This window comes from Aotus nancymaae, unplaced genomic scaffold, assembly GCF_030222135.1.
Source record: "Aotus nancymaae isolate 86718 unplaced genomic scaffold, 86718_ANA_hifiasm-v0.15.2.pri h1tg000108l, whole genome shotgun sequence".
Lineage (NCBI taxonomy): Eukaryota > Metazoa > Chordata > Mammalia > Primates > Aotidae > Aotus > Aotus nancymaae.
Window position 1 is genome coordinate 39,272,168 of NW_026988523.1, and position 21,626 is coordinate 39,293,793.

The 21,626-nt window shown below is 42.8% G+C and overlaps 1 protein-coding gene and 1 long non-coding RNA gene across 3 annotated transcripts in view; one reads left to right on the forward strand and one right to left on the reverse strand.

Moving 5' to 3' along the window:
* The first annotated feature begins 2,257 nt into the window (after nucleotides 1-2,257).
* LOC135272298 (uncharacterized) lies at nucleotides 2,258-19,496 on the forward strand. 2 transcript variants are annotated; one of them, XR_010340410.1, is made up of 4 exons: nucleotides 2,258-2,334; nucleotides 3,534-3,631; nucleotides 16,372-17,951; nucleotides 18,059-19,496. It is a non-coding gene; the product is annotated as an uncharacterized LOC135272298 (long non-coding RNA). The 2 variants fall into 2 exon arrangements; XR_010340409.1 differs by having other exon boundaries at nucleotides 16,372-19,496.
* Nucleotides 5,234-21,626, reverse strand: part of CD84 (CD84 molecule) — a 36,532-nt gene continuing 20,139 nt past the window's right edge. The window contains exons 3-7 of the mRNA XM_012449661.2: nucleotides 17,885-18,136; nucleotides 17,369-17,488; nucleotides 15,114-15,211; nucleotides 14,111-14,173; nucleotides 5,234-12,462 (exon numbers count right to left, since the gene is read on the reverse strand). Of these exons, the coding sequence (XP_012305084.2) occupies nucleotides 12,397-12,462; nucleotides 14,111-14,173; nucleotides 15,114-15,211; nucleotides 17,369-17,488; nucleotides 17,885-18,136 (599 nt within the window). The 3' untranslated portion in view covers nucleotides 5,234-12,396. The remainder of the gene's footprint in view (nucleotides 12,463-14,110; nucleotides 14,174-15,113; nucleotides 15,212-17,368; nucleotides 17,489-17,884; nucleotides 18,137-21,626) is intronic.

The following is a 21,626-nucleotide window of genomic DNA, read 5'->3' on the forward strand; positions in this document are numbered from 1 at the left end:
AGACCACTTGGATTCCCGGCTTCAGCTTCCTTTTCAGGGGAGTGAGTGGTTCTGTCTCACCGGCATTTCAGGTGTCACTGGGGTATGAAAAAAAACCCCTCCTGCAGCCAGCTTGGTGTCTGCCCAAATGGCCGCCCAGTTTTGTGCTTGGAACCCAGGGCCCTGGTGGAGTAGGCGAGTTGCAAAGACCATGGGAAAAGCATAGTATCTGGGCTGGAGTGCACCGTTCCTCGCAGGACAGTCCCTCCTGGCTTCCCTTGGCTAGGGGAGAGATCCCCGATCCCTTGCGCTTCCCAGGTGAGGGGACACCCTGCCCTGCTTCGGCTTGCCCTCTGTGGACTGCACCCACTGTCTAACCAGTCCCAGTGAGGTAAGCTGGGTACCTCAGTTGGAAATGCAGAAATCACCCTGTTCCTATTTGGCCATCTTGCCCAGAAGTCAAGTGTGCAAATCTTAATTGTGCAATGTGAATTGGAAATTTCACTTTCCATCTAAATACTTTTTCCATTTGGAGGGGGGAATTATTTTATTATGATAAAATAACCTAAATTATATGTTGTGTTTATGTAACCTAAAATTTATCATTTTAACCATTTTAAGTGTACAATTTAGTGGCATTAATTATATACACAATATTGTATAGTCATCAACACTATTTCCAAAGCCTTTTCATTAGCCCAAACAGAAACGGTGACCATTAAGCAACAGTTCCCCATTCCCTTTCCCTCCAGTCCTTGGCAACCTCTAATCTACTTATTGTTTCTATTAATTTGTTTCTTGCAGGTACCTTGTATAAGTGGAGTCATACAATATTTTTCCTTTTGTGTCTGGCTCATTTCGCTTAGCATAATTATTCAAGGTTTATTCATGTTGTAGCATGTATCAGAATTGTATCCTTTTTATGACTAAATAATATTCCATTATATGTATGTACCACATTTGTTTATCTATTCATCTATTGATGGACACTTGGGTTGTTTCTATCTTTTGCCTATTGTGAATAATGCTGCTATGAACATTGGTGTACAGGTATCTGTTTGAATTCCTGTTCTCCATTTCTTCGGGTTCAGCTAGGAGTAAAATTGCTGGATCATATGGTAATTCTGTTTACCTTTTGAGGAACTGCCAAACTGCTTTTCATAATCGCATCACTATTTTATCTTCTTACCTGAAATTGGAAAAAGGGTTCTAATTTTTCTATATCTTTGCCAATATTTTCTATTTTTCATTTTTTGATAATGATTATCCTAATGACTGTGAAGTGACATTTCATTGTGATTTTGATTTGTATTTCCTTAATTACTAATAATGTTGAGTGTCTTTTAATGTGCTTTTTGGCCTTATTGGCCATTTGTATATCTTCTTTGGAATAATGTCTATTTAAGTCCTTTGCCCAATTTTAAATTGGATTATGTTTTTTTTTTAGTTGTAGAGTTTTTTATGTATTTTAGATATTCCTCATCAGATATTTGATTTGTTAATATTCTCTCCAATTCTGTGTGTTTTCACTCTCTTCGCAGTGTCTTTTGATCCACTATAATTTTTTATTTTAGTGAAGTCCAATTTTTTTATTTTTGAGATGGAGTTTTACTCTTGTTGCCCAGGCTGTAGTGCAGTCACGTGATCTCAGCTCACGGCAACCTCCGCCTCCTGGGTTCAAGTGATTCTCCTGCCTCAGCCTCCCAATTAGCTGGGATTACAGGCATGCACCACCGCACCCAGTTAATTTTGTATTTTTAGTAGAGATGGGGTTTCTCCATGTTGGTCAGCCTGGTCTTGAAATCCTGACCTCAGGTGATCTGCCCACCTCCGCCTCCCAAAGTGTTGAGATTACAGGCATGAGCCACTGTGCCCAGCCAGTGAAGTCTAATTTATCTAGATTTCTTTTGGTGCCTGTGCCTTTAGTGTCATATTCAAGAAATCATTGCCAAATCCAATGTCATTAAGATTTTCCAAACATTTTCTTATAAGATTTTTATAGTTTCAGCTCTTACAGCTAAGTCTTTGATACGTTTTCAGTTAATTTTTGTGTATAGTATGTGGAAGGGGTCCAACCTCATTCTTTTGCATGTAGATGTCCAGTTGTCTCAGAACCAATTGTTGAAATGACTGGCCTTTCCTTCACCGAGTGCTTTCAGAATCCTTGGCAAAGATCATTTGACAGCATATTAAAGGGTTTACTTCTGGGCTCACTACTCTATTTCGTTGGTCTGTATTTGATTACTGTACCTTTGCAGGAAGTTTTGAAATCAGGAAGGATGAGGCCTCCAATTTTCTTCTTTTCTGAGACTATTTTGGCTATTTGGTTTTCCTTCAGATTCAATATGGATTTTGGTATGAGTTTTTCTATTTCTGCAAAAACATCTTTGGGATGGGATAGGGATTGCATTGAATCTGTAGATTGTATTGCCATCTTAATAATTTTAAATCCATGAACACAGGATGTCTTTCTGTTTATGTATATCTTCTATAATTTCTTTCAACAATGCCTTAGAGCTTTCAGTGTACAAATATTCCTCTCCTTGGTTAAGTTTATTCTACTATTTTATTCTCTTTGATGTTACTGTAAATTAAATTGTTTTTCTTTTTTTTTGGATTGCTTATTAGTTTATAAAATGAAACTGATTTTTACAAGTTGATTTTGCATCCTGCAACTTTGCTGAATTTTTTGTTAGTCCTAAGAATTTGTGTGTGTGTGTGTGTAGTCTTCAGGATTTTATACATATGAGATTATATTATCTGTGAACAGAGATCATTTTGCTTCTTCCTTTCTAATTAAGATGCCTTTTATTTCTTGTTCTTGTCTAATTTCTCTAGCTAGAGCTTCTAATGCTACACTGAACACAAGTGGTGAAAGTGAGCGTCTTGTCTTGTTCCTAATCTTAGGAGAAATCTTTCAGTCTTTCACCATTGTATATGAGGTTAACTGTGGATTTTTAATATATGGTCTTTACTGAGAAAGTTCCCTTCTATTTCTAGTTTGCTGGCTAGTTTTTGTCATGAAAGGATGTTGAATTTTGTCAAATGCCTTTTCTATGTCAATTAAAATGACCAGTTTTTTTTTTTCATTCTGTTTACGGAGTATATTTACATTGATTGATTTTTGTATGTTGAACTATCCTCGCATTAAACAGGAATACGTTCCACTAAGTCATGTTGTATAATCCTTTTAACATGCTGCTCTGAATTTTGTTTGCTACTTATTTTATAAGCATTTTAACATAAATATGTATAAGGAATATTGGTTTGTAGTTATGTTTTTTTTTAGTGTCTTTGTCTGGCTTTGGTATCAGGGTAGTGCTGGCCTCACAAAGTGAATTTGGAAGTGGTCTCTTGTTAAGGACCAAGTGTTTATGCCTCTACAAAATGTGTATATTGAAGCTCTAAGCCCCGATGTGATGATATTTGGAGATGGGGCCTTTGAGACGTAATTAGGTTTGGATGAGGTCATGTGAGTGGGACCCTCATGATGAGATTAGCATACTTATAAGAAAGGAGAAGCTAAAGTTCTTGCTTTCTCTCTACCACATGAGGGCGTCCTGAGAAGTTGGCCACCTACAAGCCAGCGAGAGTTTCACCAGCAATTGAATCAGCTGGCACCTTGATCTCGGACATTGAAACCTACAGAACTGTGAGAAATAAATTTCATTTATTTAAGCTACCAAGTCTGTGGCATTTTGCCAAGGAAGACAGAGAGGATTAATATATTTCTCTTCAATTTTTGGAAAAGTTTGAGAAGGATTCTTATAAAATCTTTTAACTCTTCAGTGACCAGTGAAGCCTTCTGATCCAGAACTTCTCTTTGTTGGGAAGTTGTTTTAAAATTATTTACTTAATATTCTTAGTAGTTATAGGTCTAATCAGATTTTCTGTTTCTTCATAATTCAGTCTTCATAAAAATTGTGTGCTTCTAAGAATTTGTCTGCTTCATCTATGCTATCCAATTGTTGGTGTACAATTATTTGTAGTAGTCCCTTTTATTCTTTTCATTTCTGTAAAATTGGTTGTATTGTCCCCATTTCCACTTCCAATTCTAGGAATTTGAGTACTCTGTCTTTTTTCTGAAACTCCTCTAGCTAAATTTGTCAATTTTGTTCATCTTTTTAAGTAACCCACTTTTGGGTTCATCAATTTTCTGTATTTTACGTCTGGTCTAATCTTTGGGTTCATAGTAGTGGCACTTTCCCACTTGAGATCTGAATTAGGTGAAATAGAGACCAGTTCTTCATGAACTGCCAAGACGGATTAGAATATTGCAAATAAGATTTGTTGTGTTCCTTCTTGTTCAAGGGCGAGCACTGAGAAGTGAACTTTGTTTATCTTTTCAAATGGTTACTGTATCTGCTTACAGCGTTTCTACACAAGGACTCTGAAATTCTTCATGGGTAGCAGTCAATTTCAACCCCACAAGAGGATGTAGCTGGGGAGCTGGAAGACCAGGCTCAACTGCAAAGACGCTCAGAATAGAGCAGCTGGGCCTCTTTGATAAGGGAATAGGGGGGAAGTGGTTTTGTCTCAGACCTAAAAGCCATTTGCTATCTCACACAGAACCTCTTAGTAAATGGCTTCCCCTTCAGTGTTTACAAAACATTCTGAGGCCCTGCACCTACAGTTGTGGGAACCACAACCTCATTCTCCTCAGTTAAAAGCCCAGTCTTTTTGTCATTTTCCTGCAAGTGGCACTCTGGTGACACAGAGAATTTCTACTCTTTAATTCTGGACTCTGATTCTGAATGTGATTTCCAGGACTCCCTTTCCTCTCCTGATACGTGGATCCAAATTCAGTTCAACAAATACTTATTAAGCTCCACTAGGCACTGGCTTCTGTGATGGGGCACTGTGAGTGAAAAACGAATAAGACAAAGCTCCTGCCCTAGAGGGAGACGGCCCCCAAAACGTGATTTAAGTCCTCAACTTCCTCTCTCTAGGCTGATCAAGGGAGAACTCTCTTCTCTACCTGTGGCCAAGCACCTCTGCTTACTGTGGGTTCTTTCTGTTTCTGGTAGTTGTCCTTCCTGTCTCCAGCTTTTCAGTCTCCTCCCAGGGTCCCAATCATCTCTCCACATCAGCCTTTCTTTTTTTCATTGTCTGTCTTATACTCTCAATCCCTTGATTTCTTGTGCCTCCTCAGGGCCTGGGTTTTATCATGTGGACTATCTCTGTTGTTTCATCTGCTTACTTCATTTTCGTTGCTCTCAAAACCAAAACAAAGTAAAACGCAAAAGAGAATAGATACATTATAAAATGATATTTATTGTGTTTATCTGCTGAAATGGAGCCTGTAGTCTCATTTCTTAGGCACTTACAAGGTAAAATGTATGAACAATACTTTATTAATAGACATTTACGAATGTCTAAAGTAAAAGGCGACACGTGGAGAGGATAAGATATCTTGTTGCAAACATGATACCTAGCTTCTGGAATAGGGTTAGTGGCATTTACCACTAGTGATCATAATTTTCGTGTTCATATTAGTAATGAACTAATCAATAAACTGTTTTTGAGGAACTGAGGTTCATTAGGTACTTAGAGACAAAACAACTTATTAACCAGTTCAGTTGGAGAGAGAGCTAAGAAAATACCAAAGCTATATAATCATCATAGAATGTGATAAAGCTACTACTCTGCACTTGTGTACCAAATGCTGTTAAAGTATAAATAGAGAGCTATATATACAGCTTTGGATGGGAAGTTTTGGAAGCCCACACAAAGGGAATACTCAGTCTGATCCTTGAAGTATGAAAAAGCCAGAGACAGAAGGGAGAGAAGGGTATTCCAGACAGAAGAGACAACACGGGCAAAGGAATGGGAGAATTTGGTGGATGTGTGGACCCATGATAATTCTGTGTGGCTGGAGCCTAGGGACTAGGCAGGAGACAGCCTGGAAGGTCTGATGGGCCAGACTGCTAAGGAGTATGGTCCCCCAGGAAAAATATTTAGTATGGAAGTGAAGTGATAAGAACCTTGTTTTAGAAAGATTGCTCTTTACCTAATAGCATGCCAGGTGACACATGATAAAGCAATGATCTGAGGGAGTGAGCATGTAGAGGGAAGGTGTGTTAGAGAATTAGGCCGATTACGGGGACATGGCTGAGAGAAGCCATATAGAGAAGTTGAAATTGACAGGACCTGTTCTCTGACTAGATGTAGAGGAGATCTGGGGTGACAGGGAGAATGAAGGCGTCGAGGATGAAAACGTTTTCTTCCTTGGGTAGCTGCTGATTGGTGAAGCAGTGAAGAATAGCAGTTCTGTACCCGCCTCCTGGAGCTGAATTCTGGCTTTTCTATTTAGTTGGATGAGCTACTGTGACTCAGCCTTAAAGACTTCACCTTTCTGTGACTCAGCTTCCTACTTTGTAAAACAGAGGATGGCTGTATCTTCTGGAGAAGGCGGATGAGTTTTAATGTTTCTTATGGTATTTAAATGAGTAAATGTAAGACAAGACAGGGAATAGTACACAGCAGGCACTGGATAAATGTTAATTATTCTGATCACGGTGAATCGTTAGCACAGGAAAAACAGAAGGAAAGCAAGTTGGGAGGTCAGAGACAGACCTGTCAGTTCAATTTTGGACACTAAATTTGAGGTGACGTCTGACATCTATGCAGAGATGACCCATAAACTGTTGGAAATACAAGTTATAAATGAAAGACTTAAGATAATGTGCATTTTAAAATTCTCTGACAAATAATTTATGTGATTATTTGCCTACGGTAAGAACTTATAAGAAAAATCTTTCTCATTTGCAAAGATTTGGCCATTTTCCGGTCACAGAGTTGATCCATCCCAAACCCAGAGACTTATACAGGGCTGCTGAGGACTGTCTGGGCGATCAGCCAGCAACAGTTAAGAATTCTCACCCGTTCCTTTCTGAATTCCCAAAGTCTGCAAGTCTCTACGGAATGTATTAGTTATTACTTTGCTTCTTTAAGTCAGAATTCAGGACTTTTTAAATGGTCCTTTGTCAAAATATATTAACATTTTCATATATTTTGAAAAATTACAAGGGCTTCTCACACTTGGGTGGGAGTTATTTAAGTCTAAACATTCATAGCTGTTTTTTTAAATCGCTAAATTGTTCAGCACAATTGTTTCTGTTATTCCTGTGATTTTTAGTAGTGGAAATTTACAGTTTCTCTCATTTTATATTAACTCATCAGAGTATTCATGACCTGAAACCCCTGTCTGTCCAAAATCCATATAGAGAGCTCTATCCAACCTGCTTTAATTAAATGGTCATTTTCAACAGAAAAGTTGAGTGGTTATCCAGATAGCAATGGCATTAACATACTAACATATTTACTTTGAGCTGTTTATAGTACCATAAAATATTAGTCTATGCAAATATTCATTCAATAGCTATTTGTGGTCCCCCTGTTACGTGTTAAGCAAAGTGCAGGTGTATGTACACCTAAGGTCAAGTGCCAGGTATGAGGAATCCACAGGAGGTAAGAGGAAACTGCATGGCAGAGTACAAGTGCATGGCCCTTGGTGACAAGAAGCTTGAGTTCAATTGCTGTCTTCCCAGCTTTCCAACTTTGCCAGGGTATTCATTGTATCAGCCTTAGTGTTAACTGGAAGAATTAATTTCTACTTTACACGGCTGTTGCGAGTATTGACAACAGTGTATGAAGCATCTAGTTTAGCAGTTGGTATACAAAATAAGCTCTCAATGATTCTTACAGGCTCTCTGCCTTCAAGGAGCTCTTCGTTATTATTATTATTTAGATATATCCCCTGTTTTCTCACTCTAACTGGGGAGACAGGGATAGCATCAGGTAAATAGATTGTGGTATAATAACGGGGGAGCAAACGTTGCATATAGTAAAATATATCTGAATAAGGAGGGATGAGAGTTAAAAGTTTGATACACAGCATTAATTTTGCATAGTGCTAGCTGCATTTCTGTTATAAGAAGCTTATTTCATAAATTTGGATTAGCATCTTCTGAAGGTTTCAGGCCTATAAGAACAGCTTATTTAAAAAAAAATCCAGGACTTTGCCATGCACAGGCACATTCCTGTATGAGCAACACCTCATTTAATCCCCACAACAACCCTACAAGGTAGGAACTATTGTTATTCCCATTTTACAGATGGACAAACTGAGGTACAGTGGAGTTAAAGTAACTTGACTAAGGTCACATGACTAAGAAACCGGGATTCAGACCCAGGCACTCTACTGTCAGCACCCACGTTTATGACCACTCATTATAGTTCCTCATGCTGCCTTTGTTCTTCAAGCTTCATTTTTGCTTTCTTTCTTTCTTTCTTTCTTTTTTTTTCTGAGACAAAGTCTTGGTCTGTTGCCCAGGCTGGAGTATGGTGGCATGATCTCAGTTCACTGCAACCTCTGTCACCCGGGTTCAAGCGATTCTCTTGCCTCAGCCTCCTGAGTAGCTGGGACTACAAGCATGTGCCACCAGGCCTGGCTAATTTTTTTAAATTTTTAGTGGAGATGGGGTTTCACAGTGTAGGCCAGGCTGGTCTTGAACTTCTGACCTTGTGATCAGGCCACCCGCCTTGGTCTCCCAAAGTGCTGGGCTTATAGGCGTGGGCCACCGTGCCAGGCTTTCAAGCTTCATTTTACAACTAGTAGAGACTGTCACTATTCTTGAGAAAATTCATACAAATCAAGGGTAATTCAGAGAAAAGTCAAACAGAAGAAAAATAATGAGTCTGGAAGAAAATATAGCCCAGCATTCCTTCTCTCCAGGCAGGACCTAAGAAGTGCTCTCTGTGGACACAGCACAAACCAGACAGGCTCCTTCCTGCCTGTGCCTGGTTTCCAAGCTGGCCCAACCAGGCTATTTTCTCATAGTCTGTGCAGTTTGGAGTGTTCTATAGATTTTTTTAAAATCATATTTTAAACCAGTTTCACTTTCTTCTTCTGAGGAACATGAGCTGCAGTGTTGCTCATTTTCTCAGTTGGGTCCCTCAGTAAAGCCCAAGGTGTCTGCAGGGAGAGACTGTCCTGACCTACTAGAGCATTCCACCAGAGGGCTCTGTCTCTGAGATTTCCATTTTGATGCACGGTTTTTAAAACTGCCCCACTTTGGCTGGATACAAGATCCTGTTCCGTGGTGCTTCGATTTTATACACCTCTTGGTCACAATCTAGTTCATCTGAAAAGTTGTGGAGAGGAAAATAAGATCACATGCATTTTACGGAGGAAAATCTAAGAACTGAGCCCTAGAGAGAAGGCTATTTAACGTGTTCATGAATCAGGAGATTCGTAGGAGAGAAACAGTGAAAGGAGAGACAAGAGCAGGGTGTCCTGAGCCCAAAGACCACCTTCAGAATTCCTGGGCTCTGGCTTCATCCTTCTGGAAGATCTAACAGATCTAACCTGCTTCTGATTTTTATTTTTATTTTCGACAATACGCACAGGGGCATTAGGACACTAGGAATTTTACTTGAGTGAGCCTATTAGGAAGAGGAAGAGGGCAAGTTAGAGAATAAAGATGTTCAGGAGTGAGTGTTCAATGCATCCACAGAGTGAGGAGTGGTTTTATTTTAGGAGAAATGCAGCCTGTTCAGTGTCACTTTGGAACTCCTCCATCCTTTATGGCCAAGCCTCTTTACTTCTTCCTGCATGTGTCTTTCTGGGGCGCTGCCTTTTACCTCCTTACAACTGGTTTGGTGCTTCAGCTGACCTCTTAGTTGGTCTGCCTAACTCTGAAAGTCTTTTCCCTCCAAAATGCCCTTACACCAGGAACAGCCTCTGATGTATGCATCCTGATATTTATTTTATTTTAACTTTTTTTGAGACAGGGTCTCTGTTGCCCAGGCTGGAGTGCAGTGGCAGGATCTCAGCTCACTGCAACCTCTACCCCCCAGGTTCAAGCGATTCTCTCACCTCAGCCTTCCGAGTAGGTGGGATTATAGGTGTGCGCCACCACGCCCAGCTAATTTTTTGTATTTTAAGTAGAGACGGGGTTTCACCTTGTTGACCAGGCTCCTCCTGAATTACTGACCTCAAGTGATCCACCGGCCTTGGCCTCCTAAAGTGCTGGAATTACAGGCGAGAGCCACCACATCCTGATATTTAGTGCTTGCCAGAATTTGATTGCACCACGATTATTGACTTCTAGCTCTCTTTCTCCCTTTTTTTTGCAGTGGGTGGGGATGGAGTCTCACTCTGTCTCTCCCAGGCTGGAGTGCAGTGGCGTGATCTCGGCTCACTGCAACCTCCACTTCCCAGGTTCAAGCGATTTTCCTGTCTCAGCCTTCAGAGTAGCTCAGACTACACGTGTGTGCCACCACACTGGGCTAATTTTGTATTTTTAGTAGAGACCAGGTTTTACCATGTTGGCCAGGCTGGTCTTGAACTCCTGACCTTAGGTGATCGGCCCACCTTGGCCTCCCAAAGTGCTAGGATTACAGGCATGGGCCACCACACCCAGCCGGCTTCTGTCTATCTCTAATTCCCACATGTACAATCTCACTAGAGGAAAACACATAATTATTTATGCTGTAAGGTAGAATGAGATGAGTTCTAGTGATAGAAGGACCAAAGGGGAAAAAGAGCAATGTGAAAAGATCCCTGGTTAATTTTGACTCCTGATACCAGGGAAAGCTTTACAGAAGAGGTATAATGCCCATTTGAGGTGGGCATTGAAGGACATGTAAATGGACATGGGGTAAAGGGCACCTGTCTGGCTGGGGCACCCTGCTACGCCCAGGCAGGGGACTGTGAACATGCATGGTGCATCTGGAGAGGTGCTCTGAATACACCCCACTGATCCAGGCCCCCGCTCATTTTTCATGCTTTCTTTCACTTGGAGGCCCCCTGTCTTCCTCATTCTCTATCCAGATTTCATCCCTCCTTGAAGGCCCAACTTCAGCCCTGCCCCCCATAAGGTCTTCTTTGACCACTCTAGTTCTTGCCATCACTTGTAGCTGCAGTTCAGATTGAACTGTGGTGTCTGTGCTGGAATTGCCTCCTCAGCTACACAAGGGCAGATATTCTGCACATTTTCTACTTTGGGGCCTTGCAGCCCCTAACATAGCGCTAATGATAGTTGGTGCTAGATGGGTCTGTGGATTCATTTACGGGACTGATGTCTTCATCTGCCTAAATGCAGCTCATTTCTGCTGTCCAGCCTAGGACTGTGCGTGGGGAGTTAGGAGTTAGCTGATTATATTTCCCAACACATAAGGCAAACACATCCTCACATGATCATATGAATGCCCTGCTCAGCTGTGAATGATTCTTCCTCATTGCGGAGAGTTAATACACGTGTCAGCTGGCTGGTGGTCTGTTTGTGGGGGATGCCGGGGTGGGAGCACTCTGCCTCCGCCTCAACTCCGTAGTTCTCTGGGCCTTTGGAACTGGGATGAACCCAGTTTCATAATCTGCACCATCATCTCCCAGGTTCCTTCTGGAGGATGACTCTGCTTCTTGCAAGGTCTTCTGTTTTGATGGTTGGGTTACACCCAGTTCCCCAGAAACGTGAGAAATATAAGCTGGTCAATTCCTTTCAGAAAGCGAGAATACTGGGCATGACTGCTTCTTCCGCTGAGGTTGCTTGGAGTGATACAGAAGGAAAGCTTAGCCAGAAAGAAAATCCTATGAGGCTTCTGAAGTAGCATGCCACGAAAAATGCCCAGCAGTCTCTAGACCCTACAGAAAGAACATTTTCCAACACTCCATTTGGAGAGCGTGTTGGCATGGCCGAGAGCCACAACTCTGACAGACCCACACAGCACTGTCATTTGTGTTTGGAGTTACTGAGCACGTTGTGCCCTGCACAAAGATTTCCAGAGAAAGGGAAGAGTGTGCTTATATGCAGCCTGCATTCTGCTCTCCAAGCCATGCACTCGGGGGAAGGGCTGCATCTGCCTCAAGTGAAGGGCACCTTTTCCAAATTTGTGAGGTAGGGACTGGTGGAGGCCACGCACCGGGGATCTTCACACATATTGACGGTGAGGTGAGCAGAGCATCTTGGCTGGTGTGCCGTGGCCTGTTACAGGTGTGCAAAATATTGATCCCCTTCTCCCACAGTTGCTGGGCAGGTTTGTTACCTTCAGTCACGAGAGGCCTCTGGTCATATGCAGCTTCCAGACGTGAGCGATCTTGATTGTTTACCCCGGTGTGCCATAAAAATATTATTTTCTACATATACTACGATGGGAAGAAGTTTGGGAAACACTATTAGGTAACCTGCTTCGTCATTCATCCAGACGGGAGCCATTTCAGGAAGGGTATGCATCCATTCGTCCACTTAGGCACAAGCTATGCCCAGTAACAGAAGGTTTCCTGCTTTGCTTACATGTTGAAATATGGCAATTTGCATTCTCCTAGTAAGAGCTGGGCAGAGATCTGGGTCCAGGGAACCTGCCAATATTGGTGGCTGTAATTCAGTTTCCAGAGGGAAAACTCAGCCCGGCAGTCTAGATCACAATTTCGTAACTTGAAGTCCCAGGAGGTTTACTGTCCTGTGTGCTGGCTTTCCCCATCTGTGCAGGAGATGAAGATATGAGAACATGTTAACTGAAAGGTACTGCGGGGGAACTCCAGTCCTGCGAGTTCCCAGGGCAGTCGAGCAAATGGCACAGGGGGATGCTTTAGATTTGCCTGGTGCTGGGGAAATCTGGGGTAGCAGGGCCTTGTTCTTTGCTGAGTCCCTGTGTCTGCTCCAGCCAGCCCCCATCTGGAAGGCCCTGGGCAATTAACTTCTTAGCCCAGAAAAGAGAAGTGGGTTGGGAATGGTGGCGTGGAGTGGGGGGAGGGGGGCGTGTATTTGGCACGGATTTTGATTATAGGCTTGAGGCAACATTCAGCTTCAAGCCACCTGCATTCCTCGTTCCTAGTTGGGCCCTAGTTTGTTTTTTTTTGTTGTTGTTGTTGCTGTGTTTTTTTTGTATCCCAATAACTCTGCTTTCACCTTTACATAGTGGGGACTCACTGCTAGCATCCCCTGTGCTCTAGCATTTAGAGGGCTACAAACAACCTTCTTATTGACTTGAGGAGTCTTAGGTTTTAAATTAAATACTGACCGAATAACTGTCATCTAACTTGTCTATGAGGATCTATCTTGAGATGTCACAATCCAGGACTCCCTGATTAATCCCTCAAATTTTATCTCCTCTTCCACCTGCTAGAAAGTTAGGTTACTCTTCTTCCTCTAACTCTCCGTGGGATCCCAGTGCAAATATGCTGGGTGCCCTGACCCTCACTTCTTGCCTGTCCTTCTCTTCTTTCCTCATTCCTCCCCTTCTTTTTCTTTCCTCCTTCCCTCTCCTGATCACTGAGGGAGTAAAGTTCCCTCTCTCTGGTTGTCCAGTCCATTTGGCTTATCTCTACAAGCAAACCGCCCTGTGCTTCAAGTCCTTCTTAAATGGAAGTACACTGCCCTGCTTGTCGAGTTCATAGATGTCCTTCCTATTGCCTTACAGGATCAGCTCTTAATTCTTACTCATTTTAGCTTCCTGCTTAGTAACTCAGCTATTAAACAGGAATACTTAGAAAACATTTGATTCTTTAAGCAACCCTAAAGCTGACCTGACTGTAGCAGCAGTAAGGACCTTCAGATATGACGATCCCTCCTTAGATGCGCAAAAGTTAAAGTCCTGTCACAGGGCTATGCGTATGGCAGAGAAGGACATGAGGCACAAGGCACTTGACGCTACAGATGGTTGTGCAGGCTGCATGGGGTGAAAGGGCAGCTGAGGGAATAAACGAACTGAAATTCAGCTTCTGCTCCGTTGTGCCCATCTGGGCATCTGATATGGGTCTGTGTCCGCTCAGAGGGAAGCACCTGTTTTCTCATTCTCACACTGTGAGCTAGCAGTGGCCCCAGGTATTATATGGGCTGGAGTTCCTGGGCTAGAGCTCCCATGCCATAGATCAGAGGCCTAGGGACTTCTGCATTTGAATGGTGCGATCAGCATCCCAAGTAGGACAACTTGTGGGTGGCCATTGGCCTGGGGAGTGGGGCTCTGTGCATGGGTGGAAGTACACATAGACCAAAACCCTAGAGGGTAGGTCCTGAGAACTACAAGGAGTCCCAAGGGAACCAGCTGGCCCCTGGTAGGATGCACTGAGCACACCAGAATGGCTGGAAGAGATGGGAAAACAGGGATTAAAAAGCCAGAAAGGGGTTACCTTATCACATAACTGCACTTCGGAATAAACTGTGTTCACCAGCTCTTCCTTGGAAGGGACCACCTGTAAAACACGCGTCTTCCCCTCAGTGAGGGAGCCCAGGTCCCTCTTCCTAATTCTGCCTCTACCCGTGTGTCCTTCCCTGGGCTCACATTTACTAGGTGGCCTCCCCCCTGGCCTCAGTTCTGGTTCCATTCAACTCTGGAGAGGGTTAGGATCAGGAAGGGATGGAGGCGGGGCAAATGGGTAGCAGTTGGGCAGGGTCTCAGTGGTGAAAAGCCTCAGAGGCCAAGAGGGGGATCCACGGTTCAGGCTGAATCCTGCTCAGTCAGGATTTTATCTTTCCATGGGCTCTATGGATCCAGCGGCCCTATCAGTCCAAACACAGCGCTAGACTGACCAGGCAGACCTCAGTTTCCCCCTTGATTCCTTGCAGACTTCAAGGAAGCAGGCTGGTGGGGACATAAGAGAAGGTGATCCAGGGTGGAGGGGAGGGAGAGCAGGTAGGGAAAGGGCGGGTAGGAAGAGGAGTGTGGGACAGTGATTCTGAGTCTGAGGAAAGCAAGCCGCTGCTGCTAGACCAGGAGGGGCATTCGAGGGAACTTCTCTGTCAGTTCTGCAGCCTCGGAGCTCCCTTAGCAACCTGCTCACTGCGTAGTCCCATGGCAGCCCTCGCCTCACATCAGGAGCGCCTCTGTTGTGTGGCCCCTCTAGGGGGCGCCTTACTCCTAGTCATGGCTCGTCTAACCTGGAGCCAGGCCCACTGTGGGGAGCTCAGGGCCTCAGCCCGTGGAGGCTGCCATGGGGGGACAATGGGTCACGTTCCTGTCCTCATAGAAAGATCCGTGGCATCACTTCCCTGCCATGGCATTCCTGGTTGGACCCTCCAGATTCTTGGCCTTGGCTACTTTCTAGACAACAACAAGCAGAGGGCAATGGCTGCCTGTGACTCCCCGTCGTGGAGACGGTGGCACAGGGGTGTCCATGAATAGCATCAGCTCACCTTGGACTGGAGGATTTCATCATAAATTCTGGACTCTGCTGGCTGGGTGTCCCTTGAAGCCGTGACATATGTGTATGTGGTTTTCTTTGAGGCAGCATCTGTCTCACAAATACATATAGATCCACAGTCTGTGAAAGGTGGGTTTTTTTAGAGATGATCTATTCCAATGTTCTCTTTTTAAGATGAATAAAGGAAGCCGCCAGGGGTTAAATGGCTCTCATCCTTTAAGATGGATGCTTGGATCCTCAGAATGGCACCTGGCTGAGGCCTCAAGCACAGCTCAGTGGGAATTCTCTTCTACTCTTGAGTCCAGATTAAGCCAAAGAGAATTTCCCTACCCCTCCCTGTGTGGGCAGTCAAAGGAAGCTCTTCCACCCAGGATCTCCCTTCATCTCTTTGACATTTACCACTGACTGTCTGTCTTGCATGGCTAGTTGACTTTCCATGTCACAGTCTTAGTTTTTTAACTTGATTGATTCTCTCTAGGAATACACAGTTTTGCATTCTTTTGGTGCAGACCTTGCTGTAACCATCTCAATGTTAAGCACACAGTGGATGCTCCACGAGCATTTATTGCTTGTTTGATTGATTCAGTTTGTCTTTGTTTTTGAGACAAGGTCTCTCACTCTGTTACCCATGTTGGAGTGCAGTGGTGCACTCATGGCTCACTGCAACCTCTGCCTTCCAGACTCAAGCGATCCTCCCACCTCAGCCTCCTGAGTAGCTGGGGCTACAAGTATGTGCCACCACACACAGCAAATTTTTGTATTTTTGGTAGATACAGGGTTTCACCATGTTGCCCAGGTTGGTCTCGAACTCTTGAGCTCAGCCCATCCACCTGCCTTGATCTCCCAAAGTGCTGGGATTACAGGCATGAACCATGGCACCTGGCCAATCCACACAGTTAATAAACATTTATTAAGCTCCTTCTATGTGCCAGGCTCTGTGTGAGGCTCCAAAGAAGAAAAGACAGTAGGTAAGTCTTTCCTTTTAAGAATGTATGGACTAGAATAGACATTCACATCAGTGTACTCCATTGCTTTGGTACTAACACAGAACATTTTAGGGTCAAGGTGAAAAAAGACGACCAGAATTTTGGGCCTTCATAATTCAGGGCACCAACATATCTGCAAATAGCAGATCTGAGCTGAGCAGTATTACAGAGCTCCAACATTCAGAGTTTAGTCCTGTCCCAGTCCCTGCCTCATATTTGGTGAGTATGAGACAAACTAAATGCTCTCTCTTATCTCATTTATAGATGCAGAGAATAGCCCTTTTCTCTTCCCAAAAGGCAGTGAGGGATTGAAGACCGATATCTCTTTGCAGGACCTTGCAGATCACCTGTGGCTCAAGCAGGCTGTGAATTCTCCCCATGGTGAGGCCATTTGAATATGACAGATGTCACAAATCCCCTTCCCCCTAGAATGCCTCCTCCGTACCATGCCTCAGGCCCATCAGTTATCAGTATAGTAAGTATACTAGCTAACGTTTACCAAGTACTTACTATGTACTGGGAATTGGGCAAAGTATTTTATATTTCTAATTCCATTTCATTCACTTAATAAGTATATGCAGCACACCTTATTACTGTGAATATTTTACAACCGAGTAAATGGAAGCTTACAATGATAAAATAACTGGTAGCTGATAAATGGTCAAGCTGAGACTTCCACCCCCAGACTGACTGGGAGTGAAACATGTCTTGGGCAGACATGGGATGTGGGTGAATAGGAGGGTGTAATGATTCCTGGGGGTTCTAAGATTAGGTTTTCTGAATTGGGAATGGCACAACTACAGAATGATCAGAAGGATTCAGAGGGATCTAGTGACAACCATGGAATACAGAATTAGAATATGTTTCTCAATGACTCTCCAATGGTCATTATCAAAATACAATGAAATTGGAAGTGACCCTGGAGATCCTCTAGTCCAAACATTTCGCATGTGAGGACACCGAGCTGGAGAGGTGAACATACTTGTCCAAGGAAGCACAGCTTGTTCATGTAGGTACTAAACTAGAACCCATGTTCTGGGCCCACCAGATACTGGTGTTCACAGGAATGGATTCTGAAGACCATTCAGGGTAATATCACACCATCCTCAGAGCCTTCATTCTGGGAGATGGTGGGGTGGGGATTGGAGGAAGACTGATTGCCTGGAACAACGGACCTCTCTACAGCACCTTGGATAAATGGCTTCAGTCCTGGGAAGAAAGAAGGTGAGTTTCCACATTTTACCTTCTGGGAAAATCCTACCTTGTCTCCTCTTGTACAAATGGAACAAAAACACTGAAGATAGAATGAGAACAAGCAGAAAGAATATAGTCAGCACGCTCAGCAAACTGGTGTGGTGAGTACGGAAGCTCATTGGGATATCTGAAAATAGAAGATGCAGTGAGTCTTGATTCTCAGGAACAAGGCCCAAGAGGCTGGACAGGTTTGTCCACAGTGAGGGGAATTTTGAAAACTGGGTGCCCTCCAAAGGGGTGCCAAAGCTCCTAGGGAAACTAAACTTTCTGCTATTAAAAGCCAGGATGAGAAACTGGATCAGAGACTTGAGCAGGGGTTGCCACAGAACACCCAAACATGTCTAGCATCTCTCAGAAGGCTTTGGCCCCTTTCTCAGTGGGCTACGTGAGAGGTCATGCCCCCAGGACTAGGCCAAACATAAAAGAAGCACATTTCTCTAGAGAATGTGGCCCACATTCAGACCTTACAGCTCCTCAGAGTGATCGCTGGGACTCACCAGGAGAGAAGAACAGAGCTGGTTACCTGCACAGAGCTGCTGGGCAGAGATGGAGTCAGAATTGTTGCTGACAGGGTTCTGGGCTGTACACGTGTAAGTCAGCTCTTGGTCCTTGGGAGTCTGGAAGATTTGAAGGACGTTACCCTCTTTTCCCAGGGGACTCCATCTGTATGTCACATTCTTTTCTTCTTTCTCCACAGAGCATGTCAGTGTGACATTACAGGTGCTGTTCACAGATGTCATTAAACTCTGTGTAATTTTTGGTTTCCCAAGCCGACCTAGGAGGGGCAGACACATGAGTCAGTGGTGAGCTGGAGCTGGCTTGTACTAGTTTGTGGGAGCCAATTGTTAAATTCTCAGAAATTTTGCAAGCTATCATTAAAAATTAAATTATAAAAACTTAAATAAATTATGTTAAAAATAAAGGTAGTAAACACTCAAAACTGATCATTTCTAATCCTTTTTTGACTTTTTCTTACTGTCTATGCTCTTGAAGTTATATCTATTGTATATGTCCTTTGTCAATGGAGAACCTGTGGGCATGTCTTTCCAACTCTGCATGTCTTAAAATCATGGTAGGAGTATTTACCCCATAGAAATTGGCAATTGCTATAAACTAGGTCTTGATTTGCTGTTTTGATGATTGTTGCTATAGACTTAAAATAGCAATGGAGGAATGCAGATTAAACTTAAAAGTGTGTAATATCTGTAGCCATTACATTGTGAATAGCGCAAAAAACAGGAAGTATTCTTTTGGTATTTGGAAACCATTATTCAATTCAGCAAAGAAGTTGCTCATGTCATTGATAAATGAATGAAGCTCCAATATATATGTCTTTGTTGAATAACTTTTTTCTTATTATTTAACTTAAATGAAAATATCAACCAATGTTTGTATTGGAACTATACTCATACATTAATTACAACTACAGGCAGCTAGGGATATAAGTGCTTAGCAAAATCAGTGAAAACATTCTGTGAGAATAATTGGAATTTATGTTCTAGTGCCCTTTTAGCAAAATAAATTCTTTATGGAATTTAAAATAAAGACTATTATATATTTTATTATCATTCATGAAACTGTGTGCTACACATTTTTCAAGTCAATAAAATTTAAACTAAATATAAATTGTATCTATATATGAATACACACACCCAATCAAGAACTAGTTGAACACTTACCAGCATACAACTGCATGAAATTATCTTTAAACGTGTTTTTCTTTCTGTTTTCTGGTGTATGCATATTTTCTTAATTTTTTTTCAAACTATCCATGGTGGAAAGCTATAACTTCTTTAAAAGTCCATTAAAGCAAATTGCCCATGGTCATACAGTTGGCAAAGTATGTCTAATTCCAACATTAATGTTCTTTCCACTACGCTGTCCATCTGGATAAAATATGATTCAATCATCTTACATTAATTGAACATTCACAATTGCTAAGCACTGAGAAAACTGGGAATAGTACTATTCATTCATTCTTTTTCAACAAATATTTCTGGAGCATCCACTATGTACCTGATGATGTAGGTGCTGGGAATACAGTGATAAACAATTGTCCCTGCCTTTATGGAACTTGCAATTTAGTTGGTGACCTGTATACCTGCATTGCATCTGTCACAACATGGATTAGCCACATTTCTGTGTTTTTCTGCTATGAGGCACATGAACAGTGAAATCTTTGAGAAATAGCCAAGATGTTCTCTATGCTAGAAACTAGTGTTGCCCAAGAGAAATGTAATGTGAGTCACTCATTTAATTTTAAATTTTCTAATAATCACATTTCAAAAGTAAAAACAAGCAGGTAATATTAATTTATATTATGCATTGTATTTAACCCAATATAGCAAAAATTTCATTTCCCTAATATGAAAATTACTGGGAGGAGGGGTGGCTGCCATCTCTGCCATTCCAGCCTGCCAGCTTTGGAGAGTTCAAATGATCCAGAGGTGGAAGAGTCCCTTACAACACAGCACAGCTGCTTTGCCAGATCATGGCCAGGCTGCTTCTTTAAGTGAGACCCCCATCCATTACTTCTCACTGGGTGGGGCCTCCCTGCAGGGACTTCAGCCACTCCAACCAAGGTTATACAGACAGAGCTTCGAACTCTTCCAAAGACAGAGCTGTGGGGAGAGGTGGCCACCATCTCTTCCATTCAGTCAACTCAGCTGTTCCAGCTTGCCAGCTTTGGAGAGTCCAGAGAGTCTGGAGAAGGAAGGGGCCCTCCGACGCAGCACGCCTGCTCAACCAAAAAGCAGTCAGACTTCTTCTTTAAATAGGTCCCTGATCCCATTCCTCCTGACTGGGTAAGACCTCCCAACAGGGGTCCCTAGCCACCTCCTACACGTGTATTTGGGCTGGCAACATGTCAGTGCACCCCTGAGACAGAGCTTCTAGAAAAAGGAGCAAGCTGCCATCTTTGCTGTTTTGCAGGCTTCACCGGTGATACCTCCAGGTACAGGAAAAACTGAGGCAATTAGGGTCTGGAGTGGACCCTCAGCAAATGCAACAGCCCCACAAAAGTGTGGCCTGACTATTGAAAGAAAAACAAACTGAAGACAACAGCATCAACAAAAAAGACCTCACAAAAACCCCATTTGAAAGTCAGTGACTTCAAAGATCGAAAGTAGATAAGCACACGAAGATAATAAAGAGTTAATGCAAAAATGCTGAAAACTCAAAAACCCAGGGTGCCTCTTCGTCTCTAAATGACTATAATACTTCTCTAGCAAAAGCACAGAATTGGGCTGAAGTTGAGATGGCTGAACTGACAGAAGTAGGCTTCAGAAGTTGGGTAAAAACAAACTTTGCTGAGCTAAAGGAGCTTGTTCTAACTCAATACAAAGAAGCTAAGAATTATAATAAGACAATACAGGAGCTGATAGGCAGAATGGCCAGTTAAGAGAGGAACAACCAATCTGATGGAGCTGAAAACCACCACACAAGATATTGATCACAAATATCAATAGCAGAATAGACCAAGTGGAGGAAAGAATCATAGAGCTTGAAGACTATCTTTCTGTAATAAGACAGGCAGATAAGAAGAGAGAAAAAAGAATGAAAAGGAATGAACAAAACCCTCAAGAAATATGGAGTTATATTGTTGGGATCCACTCAGGTGGCTGGCAAAATATTAAGGGAAAGATTAGGGAAGTTATAGATTATGGTCTCAAACCTTCTGGAAGGCTGAAAGGTTTTAATGAGACTGGCTGAAGGCAACCAGTTCTTACCTTAAAGCATTAAGTCATAGGGTAAAGATTAGGATAATAAAAGCTTCCCCAGGTAAGTCTGTTTACCCCACATTACTTTGTCCCTACTTTAATTTGTCTACTCATGTAAACTTTGTGCTGGATGGTCCTCTCGAGAGGGCAGTCAAAGGAGAATTACCCATTAATGGTGTTTATTCTGGGCCCCAGAACCAAGACCTTTTATCATTCATAAAACCACTCTTTTAACCATGTTAATTATCCACAAGCATGTTGACTTAAAACCTCTGTTGTTACATTTATACTGAATAAATGTGAGGAGGAACAGGGAGTGGGGGTTGGTTAGTTGCAATCACCCTCTGAGATCAGCTGATGACCATCCCTAGCCCAACTTTTACACTGTACTCTGGTGTGTGAGAGGGTATTTATTCATCTGTCACTGAGTCAGGGTCTGCAGGACAGACCTCCACAGGTGGTGATCAACGTCTCATGTGGTGACCCCGATGTGATACTTGTCACAGCTGGCACCTGAACAGGGACCCACCAACGTGACCAATGCCA